The sequence below is a fragment of the Rhinatrema bivittatum genome, chromosome 11 (assembly GCF_901001135.1).
Source record: "Rhinatrema bivittatum chromosome 11, aRhiBiv1.1, whole genome shotgun sequence".
NCBI lineage: Eukaryota > Metazoa > Chordata > Amphibia > Gymnophiona > Rhinatrematidae > Rhinatrema > Rhinatrema bivittatum.
Window position 1 is genome coordinate 35,575,496 of NC_042625.1, and position 25,136 is coordinate 35,600,631.

Consider the following 25,136-nt stretch of genomic DNA (forward strand, 5'->3'; position numbering starts at 1 on the left):
GCCGCTGCTAGGGTCGAGGACCCGCCTAGGGAAGTAGCAGCGTCGGGGGTGACACCGGGGAGCCCGGTTCACTCACCCCTGCTGCAACAGGACCGTGGACAGCGGCGGTTTTTCTTTACAAAAAAAAAAAAAAGTGTTTGACTGTTTTTGTTTGTGCCGCGGCTTCTCCTTCGCGCCGGCTCCCCGTTTCTTCAGGGGGGGGCCGTCTTCGTTGCCGCCCGCGCCGTTTTTCGATTTCATTTTAAAGGGGCCTTCCTCCCATCGGGGCCGCATGCTGAGGGGATCCGTCTGCCGCGCGTGCTGCTCGGCGCTTTCTCGTCTCTCCCGGGACAGCGTCTGTGCGTCTTGTGCCACCGGGGGCGAAGGTTCGTCGGGGGTCTCTCAGGAGGGCCGATCCCGGGCGCCGCGTTCGCCGCCTCGCGATTCCGCTGCTGCTGACGGCCCGGGGGACCCGTTCCCGCTTAGCGCGGGAACGGCGGCCATTTTGGCCACAGTCAGGGAAGCCACGCGGGTGGCAGTCGCAAATGGCGGCTTGCCTTCCGCGCTTTCGCCACAACGACGTCCCTCGGGGAAAGCCCCTGGAGAGGCCCGGTCCCAAGAGGGGTCCGGGCCTGAAGAGGAAACTGCAGGCTCTGGGTCCTCCTGCTCATCCGATTTTGCGCTACTTTTGCGCAAAATTTTAAAGTATAAACGGAGCAAAAGGAGGCCAAGGAAAGTGAAGGGATCCAGCAGTTCAGCTGGATCCCGGAAGAGGAGATCTTCGGCGGTCTCTGAGAGCGACGCAACGCGGCGGAAGCGCCCTGTGCGAGGAATGCCGCAGGACACGGACTCTGATTCTACCTCCCATGAGGAAGATGACCTGGCCGCAGAGCCCCTGGGGGGGGCCGGCGATGCGACGGATGGGAGTCCTTCTCAACCGGGAGCGGGGAAAGGTACGCCGGCCGTCGAGGGTGATGACCCAACGGTGGTGCGGTTGTTCCGCAGAGAGGAACTAACCCCGCTTATTCCAGCTATCCTCCAGGAACTGGGGGTTGAAGCGCTGCCGGTGGTACCCCGGCAGGCAGCGAACATGGATCCGGTACTGCTGGGTCTCACGGGTCCAGCAGTAGCTTTCCCCTGTCTGTTTACGGCTTCGGATATCTAGTTCCGGGAGTGGGACACTCCGGAGTTGGGCCTAAAGGTCAGTAAAGCTATGGACAGGCTCTACCCGTTGCCTGAGGATGCGCTGGAACTTCTCCGACTACCGAAGGTGGATGCTGCGGTGTCCGCCGTGACAAAGAGGTCGATTCCGGTTACAGGAGCTACGGCCCTCAAGGATATACAGGACAGAAAGCTGGAGGTGCAGCTGAAGAAAATCTTCGAAGTTTCAGCATTGGGGGTCCGGGCAGCCATCTGCAGTAACTTCGCAATGCGGGCCAGTTTGAGATGGGCTCAGGTCCTCCAGGCTAATGCAGGAGGCCAAACAAGCAGATCGGCTGGAGGCTGCAATAGCGTATAGTGCCGATGCCCTACATGACCTCCTTCGTACTTCGGCCAGGTCCATGGTCTCGGCAGTGTCGGCCCGTCGGCTTCTCTGGCTCCGGAATTGGGCCGCGGATGGCTCGTCCAAGGCTTCGGAGAGAGAGCATCTTGGGGCGCTGCTGTTTAAAGGGAAATTATTGTTTGGCAAGGAGTTGGACGATTTGATGTTGTCTCTTGGCGAGAACAGAGCTTTCAGGTTGCCTGAGGATAGGGTCAGAGCCCGATCCTCCTTCTCCAACCGAGCTCGTTTCCGTGGTAGCAGGAGGTCACGTCCCCAGAGGTCCGCAGGTCCTTCCAATCGTTCCGGTTCCTCACGGTCGTCCTCATGGACTCAGTCCTTTCGGGGGAAGCGGTTCGGCCGTCAGGGTGGAACCCCGGGGGGCTCGACCTCCAAGGCCTCCCAATGAGATGCGGCCGGTCCATCCCTCGCTTCAGCTTCAGTCGGTCGTTCCAAACGTGGGAGCTCAGCTGCAGTTGTTTGTCAAGGAATGGGCCAAGATAACTTCAGATCAGTGGGTCCTCAACGTGATAAATCACGGTTACGTGTTAGATTTTTGCAAGGATTCCATTTATTTCATCGTGCCGAAGAAGGACGGTACTTCACGGCCGATTCTAGATCTCAAGGGGGTAAACAGATGCCTTCGCATTCCCCGCTTCAAATTGGAGAGGATCCGGTCGGTGATTGCCTCTGTGCACCCCGGCGAATTCCTGGAGTCCTTGGACCTCACGGAAGCGTACCATCATATCGGCATCCAGCCGTCTTACCACCGGTTCCTCAGGTTCTGCATTCTGGGCAAGCATTATCAGTTCAAGGCTCTTCCCTTCGGGCTGGCCACGGCTCCCAGGACATTCACCAAGGTGCTGGTGGTGGTTGCGGCTCACCTCCGAAGAGAGGGGTTCCTAGTACACCCCTACCTGGACGATTGGTTGATTCGGGCCAAGTCCGAGGTCCAGTGTCGACAAGCAGTCAACAGAGTCCTCACGCTCTTGCAGTCCCTGGGTTGGGTTGTCAACCTCAGCAAGAGTCATCTGACACCCACCCAGTCTCTGGAGTACTTGGGGGCCCTGTTCGACACGAAGAGGGGCAAGGTCTTTCTATCCAAGGACAGGGTCCTCAAGCTTCAGGGGCAGGTGCGCCGCTTGTCGCTTCGGCTTCCCCTGGTATCCAATTACCTGACGGTTTTGGGTTCTATGGCTTCAACGCTAGCTTTGGTCCCCTGGGCCTTTGCTCATCTGCGTCCGTTGCAATCAGCGATGCTTTCCCGATAGAAGCCAGTGTCCGAAGAGTTTCATCTGCCACTCCCGCTCACGGCCCAGGCGCGGGCCAGTCTTCACTGGTGGCTAGAAGCGGACCACTTGACTTGCGGAGTCTCCCTGTTAGTGCCCAAGTGGACAGTAGTAACCACAGACGCCAGTCTCTCCGGCTGGGGAGCAGTCTGCCTGGGCAAGTCGGCGCAGGGCCAATGGCCCTTGGCTCAGACTCAGTGGTCCATCAATCGCCTAGAGACCAGGGCGGTTCGCCTGGCACTACAGTCTTTTCTGCCGCTTGTGCGAGGAAAAGCGGTTCGAGTGTTGTCGGACAATGCCACCACCGTGTCTTATATCAACCGTCAGGGGGGGACGAGAAGTCCACTAGTGGCGGAGAAGGCGCAGCTTCTGCTAGCCTGGGCGGAGCACCACCTCAGCAACATAGCGGCGTCTCACATCGCCGGAGTCGACAATGTTCAGGCAGACTTCCTCAGTCGTCATCATCTGGATCCCGGAGAGTGGGAATTGGCACCGGAGGTGTTTCACCTCATTTGCGAACAGTGGGGGACGCCACACATGGACCTCATGGCCACATGGCAGAATGCAAAGGCGCCCAGGTTTACAGCCGTCGGAGAGAGAGAGGGGCCGAAGGAGTAGACGCGTTAGTTCTACCCTGGCCGCTGGACGTACTGCTGTATGTGTTCCCTCCTTGGCCGCTGATCGGCAAGGTTCTTCGTCGCATAGAGCTACCTCCGGCCGAAGTGATCTTGGTGGCGCCAGAGTGGCCACGACGCCCGTGGTTCGCAGATCTCATTCAGTTGTCGGTGGCATCGCCCCTTCGTCTTCAAAGGTTGGCGGGGCTTCTTCGGCAAGGCCCCGTTTGTTTGGAGGATGCGGATCACTTCTGTCTCGCGGCATGGCTTTTGAGAGGCAGCGCTTGAAGAAGAAGGGTTATTCGGATGCGGTGGTCGCCACGTTGTTGCGGGCCAGAAAGCAGTCTACTTCTATGGCCTACGTTCATGTCTGGGCAGTCTTTGATGACTGGTGTGCGGAGCGCAATGTGGATCCTATCTCGGCTCCTGTATCCGATATTCTGTCGTTTTTACAGGCTGGTTTGGCTAAAGGTCTTTCGTGTAGTTCCCTTCGGGTCCAGGTGGCAGCACTTGGATGTCTGCGTGGCAAGGGGCGGAAGGGCTCCTTGACACTGCACCCGGACATTGCACGTTTTTTGAGGGGGGCCAAACATCTCCGTCCTCCCTTACGTCCTCCATGCCCGTCCTGGAACCTCAATTGGGTATTCTCTGCATTGTGTTCGGCTCCTTTTGAGCCCTTGAAGAGGGCAGCCCTCAAGGATCTCACGTTGAAGACGGTCTTCCTTGTCGCTATTGCCTCAGCGCGCCGTGTTTCCGAGTTGCAGGCGCTCTCATGCAGGGAACCGTTCCTAAGGATCTCGGATTCCGGGGTCTCCTTACGAACGGTCCCCTCCTTCTTGCCCAAAGTGGTTTCGGCGTTTCATTTGAACCTGTCCATTGAGCTTCCCGTTTTCAGCGTCCGGGGTGCGTCGCAGTCAAGGCTGCGGGATTTGCGGAGGTTGGATGTTCGGAGGACACTTCTCCGCTATCTGGAAGTCACCAATCCGTTCCGTGTAACGGATCATCTTTTTGTTCTGTTCTCAGGCGCAAAGCGTGGGGGCATGGCTTCCCGGACGACAATTGCCCGATGGCTCAAGGAGGCCATTGGTTCCGCGTACATAGTACAAGGGAAGCCAGTGCCTGAGGGTCTCAAGGCGCATTCGACCCGGTCGCACGCTGCTTCCTGGGCGGAATCTTCTCAGGTGTCGCCCCAAGAAATTTGCAGGGCGGCTACTTGGAAGTCCTTGCATACTTTTACGCGGCATTACCGGCTAGATGTTCAGAACACTGCTGGGGGTTTTGGAGAGAGGGTACTCCGTGCGGGACTCTCTGCTTCCCACCCTCGGTAAGTTAGCTCTGGTACATCCCAGGTGTCCTGGACTGATCCTGGTACGTACAGGGAAAGGAAAATTAGTTTCTTACCTGATAATTTTCGTTCCTGTAGTACCAAGGATCAGTCCAGGATCCCGCCCGTGCTGCTCTGAGGACATGGAGAGTCCGCTCGTAGGTTTTCAGTGTTTCGGTTTTTCTGTTCTGCTTTCTCGATTGAGAGTTTTGTTCCAGTTGGGGGTTTTGTCGTTGCTCCCTGTTGGGGAGGGATCCCTCTTTTGGTTTGTGTTATCCTTTGCTACTTTGACATTACGTAAGACTGAGGGGCTGTGACAGGAGTGTGACCATATATGGGTGAGCCCGACAGCTCTTGCTCTGTCTCCATCTACTGGTGCGGAGTCACAACCCAGGTGTCCTGGACTGATCCTTGGTACTACAGGAACGAAAATTATCAGGTAAGAAACTAATTTTCCTATATGCACATGCGTCAACAGCAGTGGCAGGGCCCAGAGGTTCCCCTCCTTCTCTCTCCTTGGTGGGGCTGCCCTCAGGAGAGGATTCGGAGGCTGGGGATGAACCAGATGTGGATGACCTCGCAGAGACAGGAGTTCTCTACAGACTTTGTGTTGCTCCTTCACAGGGCTTATTTAGCCTAGATGGGGAGTGAGGGGAAACCGGCCCTTGAGAGGAAAGCCGCAGTGTCCCTTGAAGAAATCCCAGATGGCCTCGGTTGGGGGGGGGTCAGGGTCATTGCTTTGTCACCTGGGTTTGGCACATCCTTCAGGGGAGGAAGATGAAGAGGATCAGGATTTGGATGACCCGTTTGTGATGGAAGGTCACCCAGCGGAAGAGCCAGAGAAAGACCTCACAGTGGGCAATCTGGTTACCAACCCAGGGATGAACAAGGATGGGGGATGACTCGGATGAAGCACTGGTGATGGAAAGGGATAACCCTAGGGTCATTCTATTGTTCTGGAAAGAGGAGTTTATTTATGTATGTATTTATATACCAATATTCGTGGTAACATCATACCGGTTCACAACATTTGATAATACAATAAAATTAGTAAAATACATCAATAGTAGTAAAATATAAATTAGAAACATAAAAGGGGGGAAGTGCCGTCAGCCTTCCAGCATGGACGCTTGAGGCGTTCCCTGTACGTACCAGGATCAGTCCAGACGGTGGGTTATGTCCCCCGTCCAGCAGATGGAGTTAGAACAGACTTCGAGGGACGTCACCAGTATAAGCCAGTGCTCCCTCTGCTGGAGCTCAGTATCTTTCTGACTCCAGCAGATGAGAGTTGGGGGATCCACGGTCTCCCCAGGCTGATTGGATTCTTTTTCAGGATTTCTCTTTATTTCTTCTCTTTCTTCCTTTCAGGTTTTCTTGTTATTGAGCTATTTGAATCAAGTTAAATTCTTTGAAAAAAAAAAAGGGAGGTTTCTTGTTTGGAGGCGTGTCTTTCTGCCTTCTCTCTTGCTTCCTCCTCTGTTGCTTCCTCCGTTTCTGGTGTAAGTTTGGTTTTTTTGTTCCCCTGTGTTGATTTTTCCTTGTAGGGTTTTTTCTCTTCACAGGTTGTTGGAGCCCCGTGGTTGCCGGTGGGCCGGCTCCCACGTGTGGGCAGGCGATCCCGCGGCTTTGCGGCCTATTTTTCGCGTCCTCTTCGGCGCTGCAGGGATCCCTTTGGCGGGTTGTGCAGGCCCTCCGGCCCCCCCGCGGCACCTCTTTAGTGCCCCTGGCCCCCCCCCCCCGAGGCTTTTTTGCCCGCTCCCGACGAGTTTTGAGAATGCCGCGGCCGTCTCGATGCGCGGCCTGCGGCGAGCCGGGGTCAAGGATTTCAAGGGAGGGGATCTGCGCGAGGTGCCTCCCGGGCGGGGAAGGCACCTCGCAGCTGGCAGCCGCTTTTTCCTCTCTCCCCTCCCCCCGGCAGGGGCGGCGCGGGCCGGCCACTTCGCCGCCGTTGGCGGGAACGGCGGCCATTTTGCTTTCGCGGCACCTCGCTGCTGTTGAGGCTGTGCCCGAGCGGAGGGATTTTCAGGAGGTCTCACCTCCGAATTTATCCCCGGAGGGGGGCTTGTCCGATCCTGGGCCCTCAGAGGTTCCTTCCTCGGACCCCCCTCCCAGCTTGCCTCGTTTTTCACCTGAGTTTATTCTACTCATGCATAGTGCGTACCTTCAGGGATTGGGGCTCCCGGGGACCTGGCCCCTCGCCCTCCGCCGGCAAAGACTCCTCGGGTGCCCGTGGCCCCTCCTGGGACGCCCCCTGACCTGGTTGGGTCGGTGTCCGGGGCCCCAGCTCCTCTTCTGCGGCCTCGGCCTGCCACGGGAGCGGCGGCACCGATCTCGCCACCCTCACCGGATCCTGCGGACCCTGCGCTCTCGGAGCTCCCTTCCGAGGGGGATGACCCGCTGGCACTCCGGATTTTCCAGCGGGACGAACTGAATGATCTGATACAGCAGATCCTTTTGGAGCTGGATCTTGATCCTCCTCCGGATCCGCTGCTCCCGGTGGCGCCCGCCGTCACCACATCGGCCAGAAAGGGGGACCCGGTTCTCGCTGCCTTTCGTCCCCGGCCTCGGGCATTTCCCATCCATGAGTCTTTCCTGCAGCTTCTCACCAGGGAGTGGGATACCCCTGAAGCCTCATTTAAGGTCACTCGTGCCATGGAGAAGTTGTACCCGCTGCCAGAAGACTTCTTGGATCTTATCAAGGTTCCCAAGGTGGATTCGGCCGTCTCGGCGGTCACCAAGAGGACGACGATCCCGGTCACGGGCGGCACGGCGCTCCGGGATACTCAGGACCGCAAGTTGGAGGTATTCTTGAAGAAGGTTTTCGAAGTATCCGCCTTGGGCATGCGGGCTGTCATGTGTACCTCACTGGCTCAGCGGGCCAGTCTCCGGTGGGTGCAACAGTTGCTGACTTCTCAAGCGTTACCAGCGGACGAAGCCGCGCAGGCTGACCGCCTGGAGTCCGCGATAGCCTATGGGGCCGATGCCCTGTATGATCTCTTCCGAGTACAGGCGCGTTCCATGGTATCGGTGGTGGCGGCTAGGAGGCTCCTTGGCTCCGCAACTGGGCGGCGGATGCCTCCTCTAAGTCGAGCTTGGGGTCCTTGCCTTTCCGCGGAAAATTCTTGTTTGGAGATGACTTGGATCAGATCATCAAATCGCTCGGGGAGAATGCTGTTCACCGACTCCCTGAAGACAGACATCGACCCTCCAGGGCTTTTGCGTCTACCCGGACTAGAACCAGAGCGCAGAGGCGCTATAGGTCATACAGGCAGCCGGGGACCCGTGCTGCCTCCTCCTCCTCTAGACCCCAGACCTGGTCTCGGTCCTTTCGGGGGCGCCGCTCCGCCCATGACGGCTCCGGACAGGGTCCTCCTCCACCAAAGTCGTCCCAATGATGCCAGATGCCCCCACTCCCCCACGCCCAGGATAGGGGGTCGCCTGGCAGATTTCTACGGGGAGTGGGTAAGGATATCGGCGGACCAGTGGGTTCTGGACACTATAAGGGACGGCTACGCTTTGGAGTTTGCCCGTCCTCCCAGAGACCGGTTCCTCTTCTCCCCCTGTGGCTCGGACCTCAAGAGGGCGGCGATACAGCAGACTCTGGATCGACTACAGGGCATAGGAGCCATTGCCCCCGTCCCCTTCGGCGAGGTGGGCTCGGGTCACTATTCTATCTACTTCGTCGTGCCAAAGAAGGACGGTTCCTTCCGGCCCATTCTCGATCTCAAGGAAGTCAACAAGTCTCTGCGAGTCAGCAGGTTCCGCATGGAGACGCTGCGCTCGGTGATTGCAGCAGTTCATCGAGGGGAATTTCTGGCCTCCTTGGATCTGACGGAGGCCTATTTGCACATTCCCATCCTGCCGGCGCATCGTCGTTTTCTCCGCTACAAGGTTCTGGGCCAGCACTTCCAGTTCACAGCTCTCCCGTTCGGTCTAGCGACAGCGCCTCGCACCTTCACCAAGATCATGGTTGTCGTCGCCGCGGCTCTCCGCAGGGACGGGATACTTGTCCATCCCTATCTGGACGATTGGCTGATTCGATCGAAGTCCTTTGCCCACGGACAGGAGTCTGTGGCCAGGGTGGTCCAGGTCCTACAATCCCTGGGATGGGTCGTGAACTTCGCCAAGAGTTCTTTGGTTCCTTCTCAGCGCCTGGACTTCCTGGGTGCCAGCTTCGACACGCTGCAGGGCAAGGTGTTTTTGCGTCCGGACAAGGCTCAGTCGTTGCGGGAGCATGTCTGTCATTTTTCAGCTTTGCAGGAGCCCACTTCCTGGAATTATCTTCAGTTGCTGGGAGTGATGGCGTCCACCATCGATATGGTGCCTGGGCTTTTGCGCACCTGCGCCCTCTGCAGGCGTCCCTCCTCTCCAGGTGGAAACCGGTGTCCCAGGATTATCAGCTGATCCTTCCTCTCCCCTCTGTCGCCAGGGACAGTCTGGACTGGTGGCTGGTGCCGACGAATCTGGCTCAGGGTGTCTCTCTCGATGTTCCCAATTGGGTGGTGGTCACCACCGATGCCCAGCCTCGTGGGCTGGGGCGCCGTCTGCGACCGCAGCGCAACACAGGGAACGTGGTCCCCGACAGAGGCGACCTGGCCGATCAACCGTCTGGAGACCAGGGCGGTGCGGCTGGCACTACAGCGGTTCCTTCCCCTGGTGCGGAACAGGGAAGTACGAATCCTCTCCGACAACGCCACCACGGTGGCCTATATCAATCGACAGGGAGGCACGAAAAGCAAGCATGTCTCCCTAGAGTCGACCCCCCTAATGGAGTGGGCGGAAAGGCATCTGGTCAGGATCGCAGCTTCTCACATCGCCGGAGTGGACAATATCCAGGCGGACTTTCTCAGTCGTCAACAACTGGATCCCGGCGAATGGGAGCTCTCCGCCAAGGCGATGCGGCTGGTGATTCAGCGGTGGGGCGCACCGCATTTCGATCTGATGGCCACGGCCGCCAACGCCAAGGCACCTCGGTTTTTCAGTCGCCGGAGGGAACGAGGCGCGGAGGGGGTGGATGCCCTAGCCCTTCCGTGGCCGACTCGTCGGCTGCTCTACGTCTTTCCTCCGTGGCCCCTGGTGGGCAAAACGCTCCGCAGGATAGAAAATCATCAAGGTCCTGTGGTACTCGTCGCTCCGGAGTGGCCGCGCAGGCCCTGGTTTGCGGACCTTCTCCAGCTGGCGGTGGACGGCCCGCTTCGGCTCGGTCATCTTCCTCGGCTCCTGCGCCAGGGTCCAGTATATTTCGACCAGGCCGAACTCTTCTGTCTTGCGGCATGGCTTTTGAACGGCGCCGCCTTCGACGCAGGGGCTACCCTGAGGCGGTAGTTTCTACAATGCTGCGGGCCCGGAAGTCTTCTACTTCTGTTGCTTATGTGCGAGTTTGGAGAACGTTCGACGTCTGGTGTTCTTCCAGGGGGATCCGACCCACGGAGGCGTCTGTCCCGTCGATTCTGCAGTTCCTTCAAGATGGTCTGGATAAGGGACTCGCCTATAATTCCCTACGAGTCCAGGTGTCGGCCCTGAGTTCCTTCGTGCGCGCGGATGGCTCTCTTCTCCTGCAACTGGACGTTGCCCGTTTCCTCAAGGGGGTCAAACATGTGCGCCCTCCTGTCCGGGATCCTTGTCCCTCCTGGAGTCTCAACCTGGTGCTTCGAGCCTTGTCAGGGGCACCTTTTGAGCCGATACGTGGAGCGACCCTCAAGGATCTGACTCTAAAGGCGGTCTTCCTTGTGGCCATCTGCTCCGCGCGTCGTGTCTCGGAGCTACAAGCGTTGTCCTGCAGGGAGCCTTATCTCAGGTTCACGGATTCCGGTGTCTCCCTGCGCACCGTACCTTCCTTCCTTCCGAAGGTTGTCTCGTCTTTTCACTTGAATCAGACGGTGGAACTTCCGTCCTTTGGACCCAGCGAGCCTAGGTCTCTTCGTCTCTTGGATGTCAAGCGCACCTTGCGTCACTATCTGGAGGTGACCAATGATTTCCGGCTCTCAGATCATCTCTTCGTTCTCTGGTCCGGTCCGAAGAAGGGGTGTCGGGCCTCGAAGACAACGATTGCGCGATGGCTTAAAGAAGCTATCTCGGTCTCCTACATTGGAGCTGGCCGTATTCCGCCTAGCGGGGGTTATCGCTCATTCCCACCCGCTCACAGGCGGCGTCCTGGGCGAAATCTCGCTCCGTCTCCTCCCAGGAGATCTGCCGAGCAGCGACGTGGAAGTCGCTGCATACCTTTTCACGACATTATCGACTGCACCTGGCGTCGTCCTCCATGGGACACTTTGGTGCCCAGGTTCTCCGAGCAGGGCTTTCAGGGGCCCACCCGGTTTAGGGAAGCTTTGGTACATCCCACCGTCTGGACTGATCCTGGTACGTACAGGGAAAAGAAAATTATTCCTTACCTGCTAATTTTCGTTCCTGTAGTACCAAGGATCAGTCCAGACGCCCACCACTCTGGGATCTTTCTGCTTCTGCTCGGTTCTGATGCCTGTCGATATCTTCTATTACCTGCTGTTTGTGCCTTGTTTCTGTTTTGCACAGCTCTCTACAAGTTGGGTTCTTACCGCTCGTTGGCGGTTCATTGTTATTGCAGTTTAGTGCCTGTCTTTTCAGGTATGTTGAGTAACTTGATTCAATCCCTTTCGGGTCCTTTGGGCTTTGCTATACGGGATACTGAGCTCCAGCAGAGGGAGCACTGGCTTATACTGGTGACGTCCCTCGAAGTCTGTTCTGACTCCATCTGCTGGACGGGGGACATAACCCACCGTCTGGACTGATCCTTGGTACTACAGGAACGAAAATTAGCAGGTAAGGAATAATTTTCTTTTAGCTCCCCTCACACTTTTTTTTTTTTAATTCTTTATTTATTGATATTTTCATTTAACATATAAAGAAAATTAATATACACTTTCAACACTGCACTTGAAATACAGCACTTTACATACAATATTTAACATAGTCAATATTGCATATGAAATATTGTTAAGAAAAATTATTAATCTCAAAGTAATTGCAAAAGTAATTACTCATTACTTGTCTTAACATGAAAAGGTATAGATAAACCTACCCTATAAAAGGAAATTAGCAAGTTCCATGTATTTCGCTCTCTGCTTATATTTTGGCCCGTTCTAGCCCTAACTGCTCAATGCTATCCACTGTCTAACACTATATTATATTTAATATAATTCTAATTTATTGTAACGTTTACCTAATGTTCTATATTCCTAATGTTTTATTCAAAGTTTACTCAATGTTTCATGTTCTATGTAACGCTTTCATGCGAGGTTATTGTTTCACTGTAAACCGGTTTGATTTGTATCCCATGCAAGAAGATCGGTATATAAAAATAATAAATAAATAAATAAATAAATAAAATTAGAGGCTGATATTAGAATCTTTTAAAGAACCCAATGGAGAATAATTAAGATATTATCAAACACCATAGGCATATTCATAACAGCTGGATAAACTTTATAAATGTCCGTCTACTGCTGAGCCCCATTAGGTGTTATATTAACGGGAGAAGACTCAGCTATAGGTAAATCTGATGCCATACTAGGTAGTTGGGCCTCGACAAATTGCTTCAACTGTTCACTTTGATAAAAAACATAAGAGTTTACCCCTTTCTTAATTTCGCACCTACAAGGATATCTTAAAAAGAAAGAAAAACCCAAGGATACAATTTGTTGTCACATAGCCAAAAATTCCCTTCTCCTTGTTCTTGTCACCGGAGCTAAATCCGGATATAATTTAACTGCCTGCCCGTGAAACATTGTAGGAAACTTTTTAAAATATTTCCTCATTACTCCATTTATATCTTGGGATGTAATAAAAGATACAACTAAAGTATTCCGATGGACAACATCTAAACTTGATTCCTCTAGGAAGTTTGTCAAATTAGCTGGTACTTGGGATTTTTGAGTAAGGAAATAACAGGAATTAATGGAAGGGATATCCTCTTCCTTGTATAATAATACCTCTCTAAAGTATCTCTTTAGGGAGATATAAGGGATCTCACCTAGTACCTGAGGAAAATTGACAATCCTAATGTTTAGATGACGTACCCGGTTTTCCAATATCTCAAGACGTCTGGAACTAGCAATTTGATCTTTTTTTTTTTTGTATTTAAACGGTTTTTATTAGGAACCAGCATGCAAAAAAGTAAGGGCAGTATAGAATAAAACATGTGTGACATGTGTATAACAAGAAAGCGAGGTACAGTCCCCAACGAACAACAAGTCAAAAAGAACAACAACTGGCTCCATATTTTCCATCATCAACACTTAACCCCCCCCCTCCCATAACCCGCCCCCCGACCGATCAATAGGTAAAACAAACAGTACAAGGTGCATAAGAGTCACTGTGCCCGATGAAAAAGGAAAAGCAGCATGAGGAACATGGTAGATTAGAGGACCCCTGCGGAGGTCAGCACTCCCAGGTTAGGACACCGAGGCGTCTTGAGTCGCTAGCCATCGTGTGTAGGGGTCCCAGATTTTCTGGAATAGAGGTACACGATCTTGATGCAACGCCGTTAGGCGATACAATTGAAAGTAAGAGGCAATTTGATCTTTAATTAAAGAGACATTGACTTTCTGTAATGACAATAAATTCCTTTCATTTTCATTCACTTTTTGAACAATTTGGGTACTCTGAACTTGTACATTGGACAATTGTCCTTGAAAATCAGTTGTAACATTGTCAATTTTCCTTTCTAGCCTAGATACAACCTGACTTAAACTATTTACCGCCTCCAGTATCTTATCCAGTGTTACCTGCCCCACCAAGGGGGGTTGCTGTAAAGATGATTCATCAGCTTTATGGATAGGTGGGCCCTCTAGTTCCGTTGTAACAATCCCTTCACTGGGAGACAACGGTATCACTCCACCATCCAAACTTCTTTGCACTGGGGGTAGACTGCTGTCCGGACTAAGAGACGCTTCTTCACGGGAACCGCCCATATCTCCATTATGTGCAGCTCCAACGGAGTCCTCAGCTCCTCTATGTTCCAGCTGGGTCAAAAATTTACTAATCTCGGATTGAGTCAGGGTGGAAGATACTGGTGTTGAGGGAAACACCCTAATCTTTCCCTTCCTTTTCGCAGGCATTTCAAAAGTGATTCAATCTTTGACCAATATGACGCCGATTCATAGACAGTGAGAGGAAAAAAAAAAAATAAAAAAAGTCCAAAAGTTAATAATAACCTGGATATATTGGATAATTCGGACTAAGTTGGACAAACGCGCGCGGCTTGGCGACGCGCCGGCGGCAACGACGCGCCGCAGGAACTCCCCTTTTGTAGAGTCTTCCGGTGCTCCCACTGACGTCAGGGCTGGCACACCCGGGGCTGGAAATATCAGGTAAATCCAATTTTTCTGTGACCAGAAAATGCTGAAATTGCTCTCACAGACAGCCTCTGTTCAAGCGCCGCAGGAACTCCCCTTTTGTAGAGTCTTCCGGTGCTCCCACTGACGTCAGGGCTGGCACACCCGGGGCTGGAAATATCAGGTAAATCCAATTTTTCTGTGACCAGAAAAACGCTGAAATTGCTCTCACAGACAGCCTCTCCCTCACACTTTTTATAATCCTTAAAGAATCGGTGACATCGATGGAAATTGAGAGTCATGAAATGTAACTGGGATATGCTATAGGGTATATGATGACTTCCAGGAAGAAAGCAATTGATTTGAAGTCCTTCTCTTACGAAGCCGGAGGCTCCCGATTTGCGGCCTTGCGAGAATATCCAGAATCGGGTGAAGATAAGATGGAGAATGCAGGCGTGCAGAAATCTAAAGAGGATGGTAATTTGATGGAGGCTGGTGTGCCGGGGAAAATTGGGGAACCTACCAAAGAGGACTTTCAGTTATAGTTTCAGGAAATCGAAAAATAGAAACATAAAAGGAGTTAAGTCCTTCATTCCCCAAGTCTTGGAGGAACTGGGAATTAAGGTCACCCAGGAAGAGTCAGATAATGAAGGAGTGACTCTGGTACTGGATGGCCTACAGGGACTGCCAAAGGTATTTTCGTTGCCCAAGAAGGTGAAGAAGCTGGTCAACCGGGAGTGGGATACTCTGGAAGCTGGCTTGAAAGTCAGTAGGGCGATGGCGACATTGTTACCATTAACTGAGGAGACCCTGGAGTTGCTGAGGCTACCTAAGGTGGATGCGGCTGCCTTGGCGGTCATGAAAAAGACCATGATCCCAGTGGCAGTTCAGCTGCAATGAAAGATGTGCAGGACTGCAAGCTGGAAATTCAGTTGAAGAGAATGTTTGAAGTCTCAGCTTTCAGTCTACAGGCGGCGATTTGTGGTAGCCTGATGCAAAGGGCCTATTTGTACTGAGTGCAGAAGGCGCAAGAGAAGGAGCCTAGTTCTGCGAGCTCTAGTAAGGTGGCCCAGCTGGAGGCCAGAGTGGCCTATGTGATGGATACACATTATGACTTGGCCCAGGAATATGGTCTCCGCGGTAGCAGCAAGGAGACATTTGTGATTACGGAATTGGTCAGCGGATGTGTGATCTAAATTATTGCTTTTCAGTTTTCCCTTCAAGGGCAAGCTCCTGTTCAGGAAGATTTGGAACAGTTGGTGAATCTTCTGGAGGAGTCCAAGGGCAACAAGTTGCAGGAAGACAAGAAGGAGGGTAGGAAAACTTTTCCGCTACGATCCCGTTTTCAGGATGTCAGGCGTTTTCATTTGGTCAAGAGTGTCTCAAGTTCGGGGCAGAAGCAGTCCTCGGGAAGGCAACAGTCCTTTCAGGGCAGCCACAGAATCTCCAGAGAAGACTCCGGTCAGGTGGCTGGAAGAGGAAGGGGTTCGCAATGAAGTTGTGCATGTCCACTCTTCGGAAGAAGCGGTAGGGAGATTGTCCCTGTTCTACGAAGAGTGGACCAAGATCTCATCTGACCAGTGGGTTTGAGAGGTGATAGGAGATGGTTACGCGTTAGAATTTTCTCGTCCAATGAGGGAAGCATTCATGGTGTCCCATTGCATATCCCGAAGCAAACGAGAGGCCATACGAGAGATACACTGCACTGCTTGCAAAGGCTGGATGCAATTGTGCCTGTTCCTCTGCTGGAAAGGGGGCAAGGAAGATACTTGATTTATTTAATGGTTCCCAAAACCAGGGCACTCTTCGGCCCATTCTGGATCTTCAGAAGGTCAATATGGCTCTGCAGGTGCTACGTTTCAGGATGGAAATGTTGCAGTCTGTAATCGCAGCGGTCCAAAGAGAGTTTCTAGCATCCCTGGATTTGACGGAGGCTTATCTGCATATAGGCATTCGGCAGGAGCACCAGAAGTTTTTATACTTTATGGTGATGGGACAACATTTCCAATTTGTGGCCCTTCCTTTTGAGTTAACGACGGCGCCAAAAACATTCACGAAGGTGGTGGTGGTGGCAGCGACGCTGCGAAGGGAGGGGATTCTTGTCCATTCTTATCTGGAAAATTGGCTCATTTGGGCAAAGTCGAAGGGGGAATGTTGCCAGGCGGTGCGTTGGATGATGGACATGTTACAGTCGCTTGGATGGGTAATAAATTTAGCCAAGAGTCGTCTAGTGCTGACACAATTGTTGGATTACCTGGGAGCGTGGTTTGACACCTGGGCTGGCAGGGTCTTTCTCACTCCCAGAGGGGGTGGTAAAGATTCAGTTGCAGATAGAGCATTTCTTATGCCTGCCAGTTCCCATGACCTGGGATTATTTACAGATGCCAGATTCTATGGCGTGTACTCTAGATTTGGTGCCATGGGTGTTTACCCACCTGAAGCCTCTCCAGAGGGCGTTACTCTGTTGTTGGAGGAATATCAGTAGCCTTTACTGCTACAGGGAAGCGCAAGTCCAGTTTCTCGTGGTGGCTTTCTCGTCACAATTTAGAGAGAGGTGTGGATCTGGAGATTCCAGACTGGGTGGTGATGACCATGGACACCAGCTTCAGAGGTTGGGGGGTGGTCTGTCGAGGGTGGATGGCCCAAGGTTGGTGGTCGCCCGCAGAAGCATCCTGGTTGATCAATTGTATGGAAACGAGGGCAATTTGCAGGGCGCAGAGGGAGTTCCTCCCTCCAATCTATGGTCAAGTGGTGAAAGTATTCTCGGACAATGTGATGACTGTCGCATATATCAATCAGGGTGGGACAAAGAGTCATTCTGTGGTTCGGGAGGCCCAGGAGCTTTTTCTTTGGGCGGAATGGCATCTACAGGGGATAGCGGCTTTGCATGTGGCAGGAGTGGACAGTGTGCAAGCAGACTATCTCAGCAGGCAACAGTTGGATCCAGAAGAATGGGAGTTGTCAAAGCTTTCATTCAGATTCAAGCCCGTTGGGATAACTCCCAGCTGGATATGATGGCTTCATGAAGCAATGCCAAGATGGCTCAATTCTTTAGTTGACGCCAAGGGAATAGACTCTGATTCTGCTATGGCCAGCAGGGTTTCTGTTGTACATTTCCTCCGTGGCCTCTAGTAGGTCGCATGTTACGGTCCGTGGAGAGACATCCAGGAATGGTCATACTAGTTGTGTCAGAGTGGTCGCATCGTCCGTGGTTCGTGAATCTGGTTCATCTCGCGGTGGACAACCCACTGAGATTAGGTCATCTAGCAGGCCTGTTGAAACAAGGACCTATCTTCTTGGATTGGGTGGATCGCTTTTGTCTTGTGGCTTGGCTTTTGAGAGGAGGATTTCAAGAGCTAAAGGGCATTTGGAGCAGGTGATTGCTACTTTTGCTTCAAGCCAGGAGACCGTCCATGTCTATGGCATATGTCAGTATGTGGAGGGTTTTTGAAGTCTGGTTTATTCTTGAAGGCCTAGACCTATTGAGAGTGGATACCCCTCAGGTGTTAGCTTTTTTGCAAAAGGGCTTGTCCAAGGGTCTGGCATTCAATTCCTTGCTTGGCTCTGGGGTGTCTCAGGTAAGTAACAAGGGAGATCCTTAGTGTCACATCCGGATGTAGTCTGGTTTTTGAAGGGAGCCAAGCATTTGCATCTGCTGGTTCGAAGGACGAGCCCGGCATGGAGTTTGAATTTGGTTCTTCAAGCGCTATGTGGGCTTCCATTTGAACCGCTATGGCTCACATCATTAAAAGACCTCACCTTGAAGGTGGTTTTTCTGGTGGCGATTTGTTTGGCCAGGCGATTTTCAGAACTGCACACTTTGTTTTGCAGAGAGCCATTTCTGAGAATATGGATGATGGGGTGTCCTTGCGTATGATGCCTTCATTTTACCCAAGGTCATTGTTTCAACTTAATCAGACTGTGGAGCTTCCTGGGTTTTCAAATTGCTTGTCCGGATCTCCAGATACAAGGGAGCTTCATTTGTTAGATGTCCGGGTACTGTTGCAGTATCTGAAGGTCACAAATGGTTTTCAACGGTCGGATTATCTGTTTGTGGTATTTGGTGGAGCTAAGAAGAGAAGTAAAGTTTCTAAGGGCACGCTTGCTCATTGGTTGAAGGAAGCTATCTTTTCCGCCTATTTTTGCAAGGGTTGGCAAGTTCCAGAGGGTTGTGAGTACATTCTACTAGAGCGCAGGCAGCCTCCTGGGCTGAGTATCAGTTGGTGTCGCCATAGGAGATCTGTAGGGTGGCAACATGGTCTTCACTGCACACTTTTTCCTGACATTATCGGTTAGATGTTCGTGCGCCGGGAGAGCAAATGTTTGGTGAGGGTATGTTGCGAGTGGGTCTTTCGGATGTCCGCCCAGTGTAGGGGTGCTTTGGTACATCCTACATGTCTGGACTGATCTGGGGTATGAACAGGAAGGGAAAATTGGTTCTTACCTGCTAACTTTCATTCCTGAAGTACCACAGATCAGTCCAGAGACCCAGCCCATTATCTGCAAAAGACCGAACTGGTTACATTGGCAAAATGGGATCAGATTTCAGAATGTATATATTCAGAGCCTATAGGATGACCAGGTTTTATTGGTTTCTTTGGTGTTGATGTGGGGCTCCAGTTTGGGGGACTCCAACCCTGGTTTTGAGATCACCCTGATAAAGAGGGGGGAAAAGTTTGAGTTGAGTTTCAGTTTAGTTTGGCTTGGTTACAGATCAATACTGAGGGGCTGCAGGTGGCACTCTCGATTATGTAGAAGTGCCTCAAAGTCATTGGTTCTCTGTCTCCATCTGCTGGTAGGGAATCAAAACCCACTTGTCTGGACTGATCTGTGGTACTTCAGCAATGAAAATTAGCAGGTAAGAACTAATTTTCCTAACTACACACACCTCCCGACTTCATGTGTTGAACGGGAGAGCTGCTTGTCCTTTTCACTACTACTGTACTGTAGTCAGAAGGAAACATTGTCTTTCTGAAAATAAAATACCCTACAAGTTCTAGTAAAATAAATAAATATTTATGGTGATGGAAACCCAAAATCCTCCACATTTTAAGTTTTCTTTTTGCGGTCTGATATCAAGTAGTCTCCAATTGCTTTTCTTAGAAAATAGGTTGATTTATATTAATGTTTTTTAATCTGCCATTCTATTTTGTTTTCAAATTCCCAGAGGAAGAGTGGTGCCTCGATTCCATCATTTATAAATCGAATACCTACCAATGAGACACCTCCGACGTTAATCCGCACCAACAAATTCACCTCTGGGTTCCAGAACATCGTCGATGCCTACGGAGTCGGGAGCTATGGGGAAGTCAATCCAGGTTGGTTTGTTTGTTTTTTTTATGTTCCACATTGAAGATCATAAGAGGTGGCAGAAGGAAAGGGCTTCATCACGCGGACACAAAGAAGATATCTGTGTTTTAGTCCATTCATTTTCTGAAAGGCAGATGGTATACTAAGCTAAAAACAAAACAGGAGCACAACTATTTTCATCTAAGAATATGTTAATCCCAAAAGATGAGGAACATATAGGGGCGGATTTTAAAACGAGCGCGAATAGCCTACTTTTGTTTGCGCTCCAGGCGCAAACAAAAGTACGCTGGATTTTAGTAGATACGCGCGGAGCCGCGCGTATCCGCTAAAATCCTGGATCGGCGCGCGCAAGGCTATCTATATCGTATAGCCGGCGCGCGCCGAGCCGCGCAGCCTACCCCCGTTCCCTCCAAGGCCGCTCCGAAATCGGAGCGGCCTCGGAGGGAACTTTCCTTTGCCCTCCCCTCACCTTCCCCTCCCTTCCCCTACCTAACCCACCCGCCCGGCCCTGTCTAAACCCCCCCTTACCTTTGTCGGGGGATTACGCCTCCCGGAGGGAGGCGTAAATCCCCGCGCGTCAGCGGGCCTCCTGCGCGCCGGGACGCGACCTGGGGGCGGGTCCGGAGGGCGCGGTCACGCCCCTGGGCCGCCCCGGGCCGTAGCCACGCCCCCGGAACGCTCCCGACACGCCCCGAAAACGCTGCGCGGTTCGGGCCCGCCCCCGACACGCCCCCGACACGCCCCCTCCGAAAACCCCGGGACTTACGCGAGTCCCGGGGCTCTGCGCGCGCCGGGAGGCCTATGTAAAATAGGCTTCCCGGCGCGCAGGGCCCTGCTCGCGTAAATCTGCCCGGTTTTGGGCGGATTTACGCGAGCAGGGCTCTGAAAATCCGCCCCATAGTGTTGTAAAGATGTAACAATAAGTGGTAGCATGCACTGTGCTGAAAAAGGACCAAGCTTAGCTTATTCACTTGTAAAGCATCACCAGTATAATCACTTCCCACTGTATCATATTTCAAATAAATCTTTTATATATTCCCATGCAAATAAAACTTGAAAACCTTATCTGAGTACTCTGAGTTCTGTTTCAAAGTCCCAAAGATTTTAACGAGTACCCCCACAGATATAATGTGAAGATTTGTAATCCCAAACGCCAAAATTCCCTGTTGCAAAGGGAAGAAGTTACGGATCATGTGGCAAGCAAAACAATCACTGTGCTGGCCTCTGAGGCAAGCAATCCTGCCGAAACACTCTTGAGTGTCAGGCAGTTTTGGTGTTTGTCTCTGCCTTTTGAAGTTCTCTTCTTTTGCAACTTTGGAACATTGACATTTTAGAGTTTGGGATTGCAAACCTTCATATTACATCTATGTGGGCTCTTATAAAAATAATTGGGATTTTGAAACAACTGTGAGTACTCAGATAAGGTTTTCAAGTTTTAGTTGCATGGGAATTTATAAAAAATTAATTTGAAATATGATATGTGGTATGTGATAATACTGGTGGTGCTTTACAAGTGAATAAACTAAGTTTTTGAACTTTTTTCAGCACAGAATATGATACTTACAGTGTGTTAAAGATATAACTATCTTGTTCCTCATCTCTTGGGTTAAATTATATAATATGACTATTGTACAATTTCACATTTCTATGCATGCTCTAATTAATCATGGACACAGCAGGGTCACATTGGAAGTTAAAAAAAAATCAACCTACTTTTTCTTGCCTGTGTTCCTTCTATTGATTTCATTCCTGTACACAGTATCATTTTCCTGTGCATTGTACTGGTTGCGCAGAATGACTCACCATTGTTTTCATCTTATTTATATGTCTCCTTTTTTTATTTTTGCTTGGAAATTAGTCTTTGCTTTTATTTTTCCATTAGTTTGCCCTAACCATTAATCTTGGCCTGACCCTCTGTTTTGATATTGTCTTTTCTGGACTCATATTTGTTTGTTAGGGTGCTGCTGTGCTGTTCTTTATTACCAAGGTACCAGCACATGATGTAGAGCAGCACAGCAGCACCCTAATTTACTTAGATCCCAAAGAATGATAGTGTGTAAGAAGCTGGAGCTAAGCAAAACACATCACTGATTTTTATCTCAGAATTGAAATATGAATGAGAATAACAAAATGAAATCTCATTGCTTTTGTTTACCCAATGTGCTCAGTGAAGTCCTACAAGGAAGCTTCTGCTTAGACTGCAAAGAAATACCTTTTTTTTTTTTTTTTTAAAGAAATATCTTAAGCAAAGTAATGAGTAGTTTAGTGGATTGATGATGGTGTGTATCGTGATTTTGTCTCTAACAGCGCCATACACCATTATCACCTTCCCCTTTCTCTTTGCTGTTATGTTCGGCGATTGTGGGCATGGCCTTCTGATGTTCTTGTTTGCCCTCTGGATGGTGCTGCACGAAAAGAGTCCCGTGCTCCAGCGAACACGAGACGAGGTAAAGCAAAGCAGGGATGGAGAGTTCTTGCACTTTAATGTGACGGAGAGGAATCTTTCTTCATGAGCAAGGAGGGAAGCCAAGTACAAGCAAACCCATCATATCTAAAACATCAGATATCCTCCTTATCAGATCACCGAGTTTGGTGGACATGTACTTCTTGCCCTCTAGAGATAATCGAGATATGTTTAGGTTAAGAGGCATTTTATTCGCTTAAAAGTTGACAAGGTTGAAAAGTGAGGGGTGCATAGTGCTTACATTATATATCCACAAAGAGTGACAATGACCTTTAAAGGTTTTCTTCTCCTTTTGAGGGTCTGCAGTTTAGTAGATTTGGGGTTTTTTTTGGCCTACTTCCAACAGTGTCTGCCACGCCTCCTCCCCCAGATGGCATGCCTGGGGTAGCTTAGGGGGGGAGACACTCACTGGCTGGCAGGGTACCAGTCCTCTCTAGGCCTGTGCATACCATTTCTGTGATGTGCCCAAGCTCAACTGACCCCTAATAACTCTCTTTCTCAGCATTTAGACAGGTTAATCCACGACCAGTGGATTATGCACCTCTACCAGCAGAAGGAGGTGGAGCAAAGCTGACGTCACAGTGTATATATCCCAGCATTGAGAGCCCGCCAGTATTCTCTGTCTCCAGCAGTCGTACATCTCTCTACTGGTGATTCTTTTTTTTTTTCAAAAAAAATAGAGAGAGAGAAGGAGAAAAGAAGGAGATTAATCATGCACCACTTCTCCTAAGGTGATACCTTGTGGTCCCTCACTGTCTTCTCCTGAGGTGATATCTCATGTTCCCTGTATGTTCTCAGATCAGTCCAGACTCCTGGGGATATCTGGTGGTGCCAGATCCCTCCCCCTCCAGAGGGACGACTGGAGGACACTTTGGATTCCTGCTGCCTAGATTCAGGGAAGTGATTTCTCTGTTGCTGCCTTTAAAGTTTTTTGTTTAAAAAAAAGAAAGTATTGTAAGGTGTTTCATTTCTTTCTTTGTGTCGTGGCGCTTTGTGCAGGCGGCGAGACAGTCGGCAGGCAGCTAAGATGGGGTTCAGCTCGCTTTGCAAGCATATTTTCGGCAGCGGCTGGTTCCTGTGCATGCAGCCCGATTCGGGCCATGCCGCACGGCGCACCGTGTGCAGCATGTAGAGAGGCACGGGCATGCCTTTCACAAAGCAGCCTTTGTTTCCCATGCCTCTCCGAAGGGGAGAGGAGTTTGGGAATGTCTGTCAGAATGTTGGCAGGCATCGGAGCTCCTCTGAGATCACGGAGGCTGCCAGCACAGTTGATGGATCCTTCCCGGTTTCCGTGGGAATGGCGGCCATTTTAGCCTCCTTTGCTGCATCAGGGGAAAAGCAGGGAGAAAGAGGGATCCCTTCCCCATCTGCTGTCCCCAGCTGACAGGAGACGAGACCCACAGAGACCCAGAGGGCCTCTGAGGAGGAGGAGGAGGAAGACCTCCTGGGTCGGGATCCTGAGGGTGCAGACGATATTTCCCCTGAATTTGTGCTCCTTCTCCCCTATGAGGAAAGACTAAAGAGGTTAGGACTTTTCAGCTTGGAGAAGAGACGACTGAGGGGGGATAGGATAGAGGTGTTTAAAATCATGAGAGGTCTAGAACGAGTAGATGTGAATCGGTTATTTACTCTTTCGGATAGTAGAAAGACCAGGGGGCACTCCATGAAGTTAGCATGGGGCACATTTAAAACTAATCGGAGAAAGTTCTTTTTTACTCAACGCACAATTAAACTCTGGAATTTGTTGCCAGAGGATGTGGTTAGTGCAGTTAGTAAAGCTGTGTTTAAAAAAGGATTGGATAAGTTCTTGGAGGAGAAGTCCATTACCTGCTATTAAGTTCACTTAGAGAATAGCCACTGCCATTAGCAATGGTTACATGGAATAGACTTAGTTTTTGGGTACTTGCCAGGCTCTTATGGCCTGGATTGGCCACTGTTGGAAACAGGATGCTGGGCTTGATGGACCCTTGGTCTGACCCAGTATGGCATTTTCTTATGTTTCTTAGGTGTATCTCGCCAGGAAAGCCGCGGGACACCACCTTTCCTGGCTTGGATCCGTGTCCTATTAAGCTCAAGTGGACACATGTGAGGGGGTCTACCAGGGTTCGGAGAATCCTAGGTCAGACTTCCCAGTTTGTGGATTCAAACCTCTGGAGGCTCGGATGACGGAGAGCCTCTGGCAGAGGACCTTCTGTGAGGTGCATTCTCCCCCGGACCATTCGGATTTGGATGAGGAGAGGGGACAAGCCCCAACAGTGGAAGGCGATGATCCCAAGGTGGTTCGCATTTTTCCACAGGGAAGAATTATGGCCTTTGATTCCATTTGTCCTTAAAGAGCTGGGAATCAATGAACCGCGAGACTAGTCCGATCAAGAAGTGGACCCAGTCATGGAGGGCTTAAGAGGTCTGGTGAAGGCCTTCCCATTTCATAAGTCTGTGAAGAAACTTGTGCTCCGGGAGACTCTGAATACCAGTTTGAAAGTTGACAGGGCTATGGATGAGCTGCATCCGTTACCAGAGGACACTTTGGATTTGTTGTGGCTTCAGAAAGTTGATGCCTCAGTATTGGCGGTTACAAAAAAGACGACTATTCCTGTGGCTGCTTCTGCTGTGCTTAAGGATATGCAAGATAGAAAACTGGAGAGTTACCTCAAGAAGAATTTTTAGGTCTCTGGGCATTCATGCTGCGGTTTGCAGCAGCTTTATGCTTCGGGCTGGTTTGCGCTGGGTGCAGCAGTTAGTCTGTGAAGGTGATCCCAACTTCAGAGCCAAGCATGGAGCTGGATGCCTTATACAATCTTATCCAGACATTCTCCAGGACTATGGTGTCTGCAGTCTCTGCCAGGTGACTCCTTTGAATAAGGAACTGGTCAGCGGACATATGATCGAAGTCTCAATTATGGGCATTACGTCTTAAAGGGAAGCTCCTTTTTGGAGAAGACTTAGAGGAGCTGGTGAAGCTTTTGGGCAAGAACAAAGGTCACAAGCTATCAGAGGATAAGCCGAGGATCGGCAAGAGTTCCTCCTCCCTGCAGACTTGCTTTCGGACAAATCAGCATTTTCGGCAAAATAGAGCTTTGGGAGGCGCTCAGAGACAAAGCTCTGGGAGGCAACAGTTCTAGAATCGGTACTTTCAAGGCCGAAAGCCGACTAGATGGCTCCAGCCAGGGGGGCGCCAGGATCTAAGTCCGCTCAATGAAGCGGGGCCGGCCCACTCCTCGGTGCCCTCATGGAGCCTGTTCAGGAGTAGATTTGGTACATCCCACTGGTCGTGGATTAACCTGTCTGAATGCTGAGAAATGAGA

At 51.1% G+C, this 25,136-nt stretch overlaps 1 protein-coding gene across 3 annotated transcripts in view; it reads left to right on the forward strand.

Annotated features, from left to right (window-relative positions):
- The window catches only part of ATP6V0A2 (ATPase H+ transporting V0 subunit a2), an 85,731-nt gene that overhangs the window by 23,716 nt on the left and 36,879 nt on the right, over positions 1–25,136 (forward strand). For all 3 annotated transcript variants that reach the window (XM_029571285.1, XM_029571287.1, XM_029571286.1), the window contains exons 10-11: positions 19,225–19,375; positions 21,675–21,814. In XM_029571285.1, coding sequence (XP_029427145.1) covers positions 19,225–19,375; positions 21,675–21,814 — 291 coding nt within the window. The remainder of the gene's footprint in view (positions 1–19,224; positions 19,376–21,674; positions 21,815–25,136) is intronic.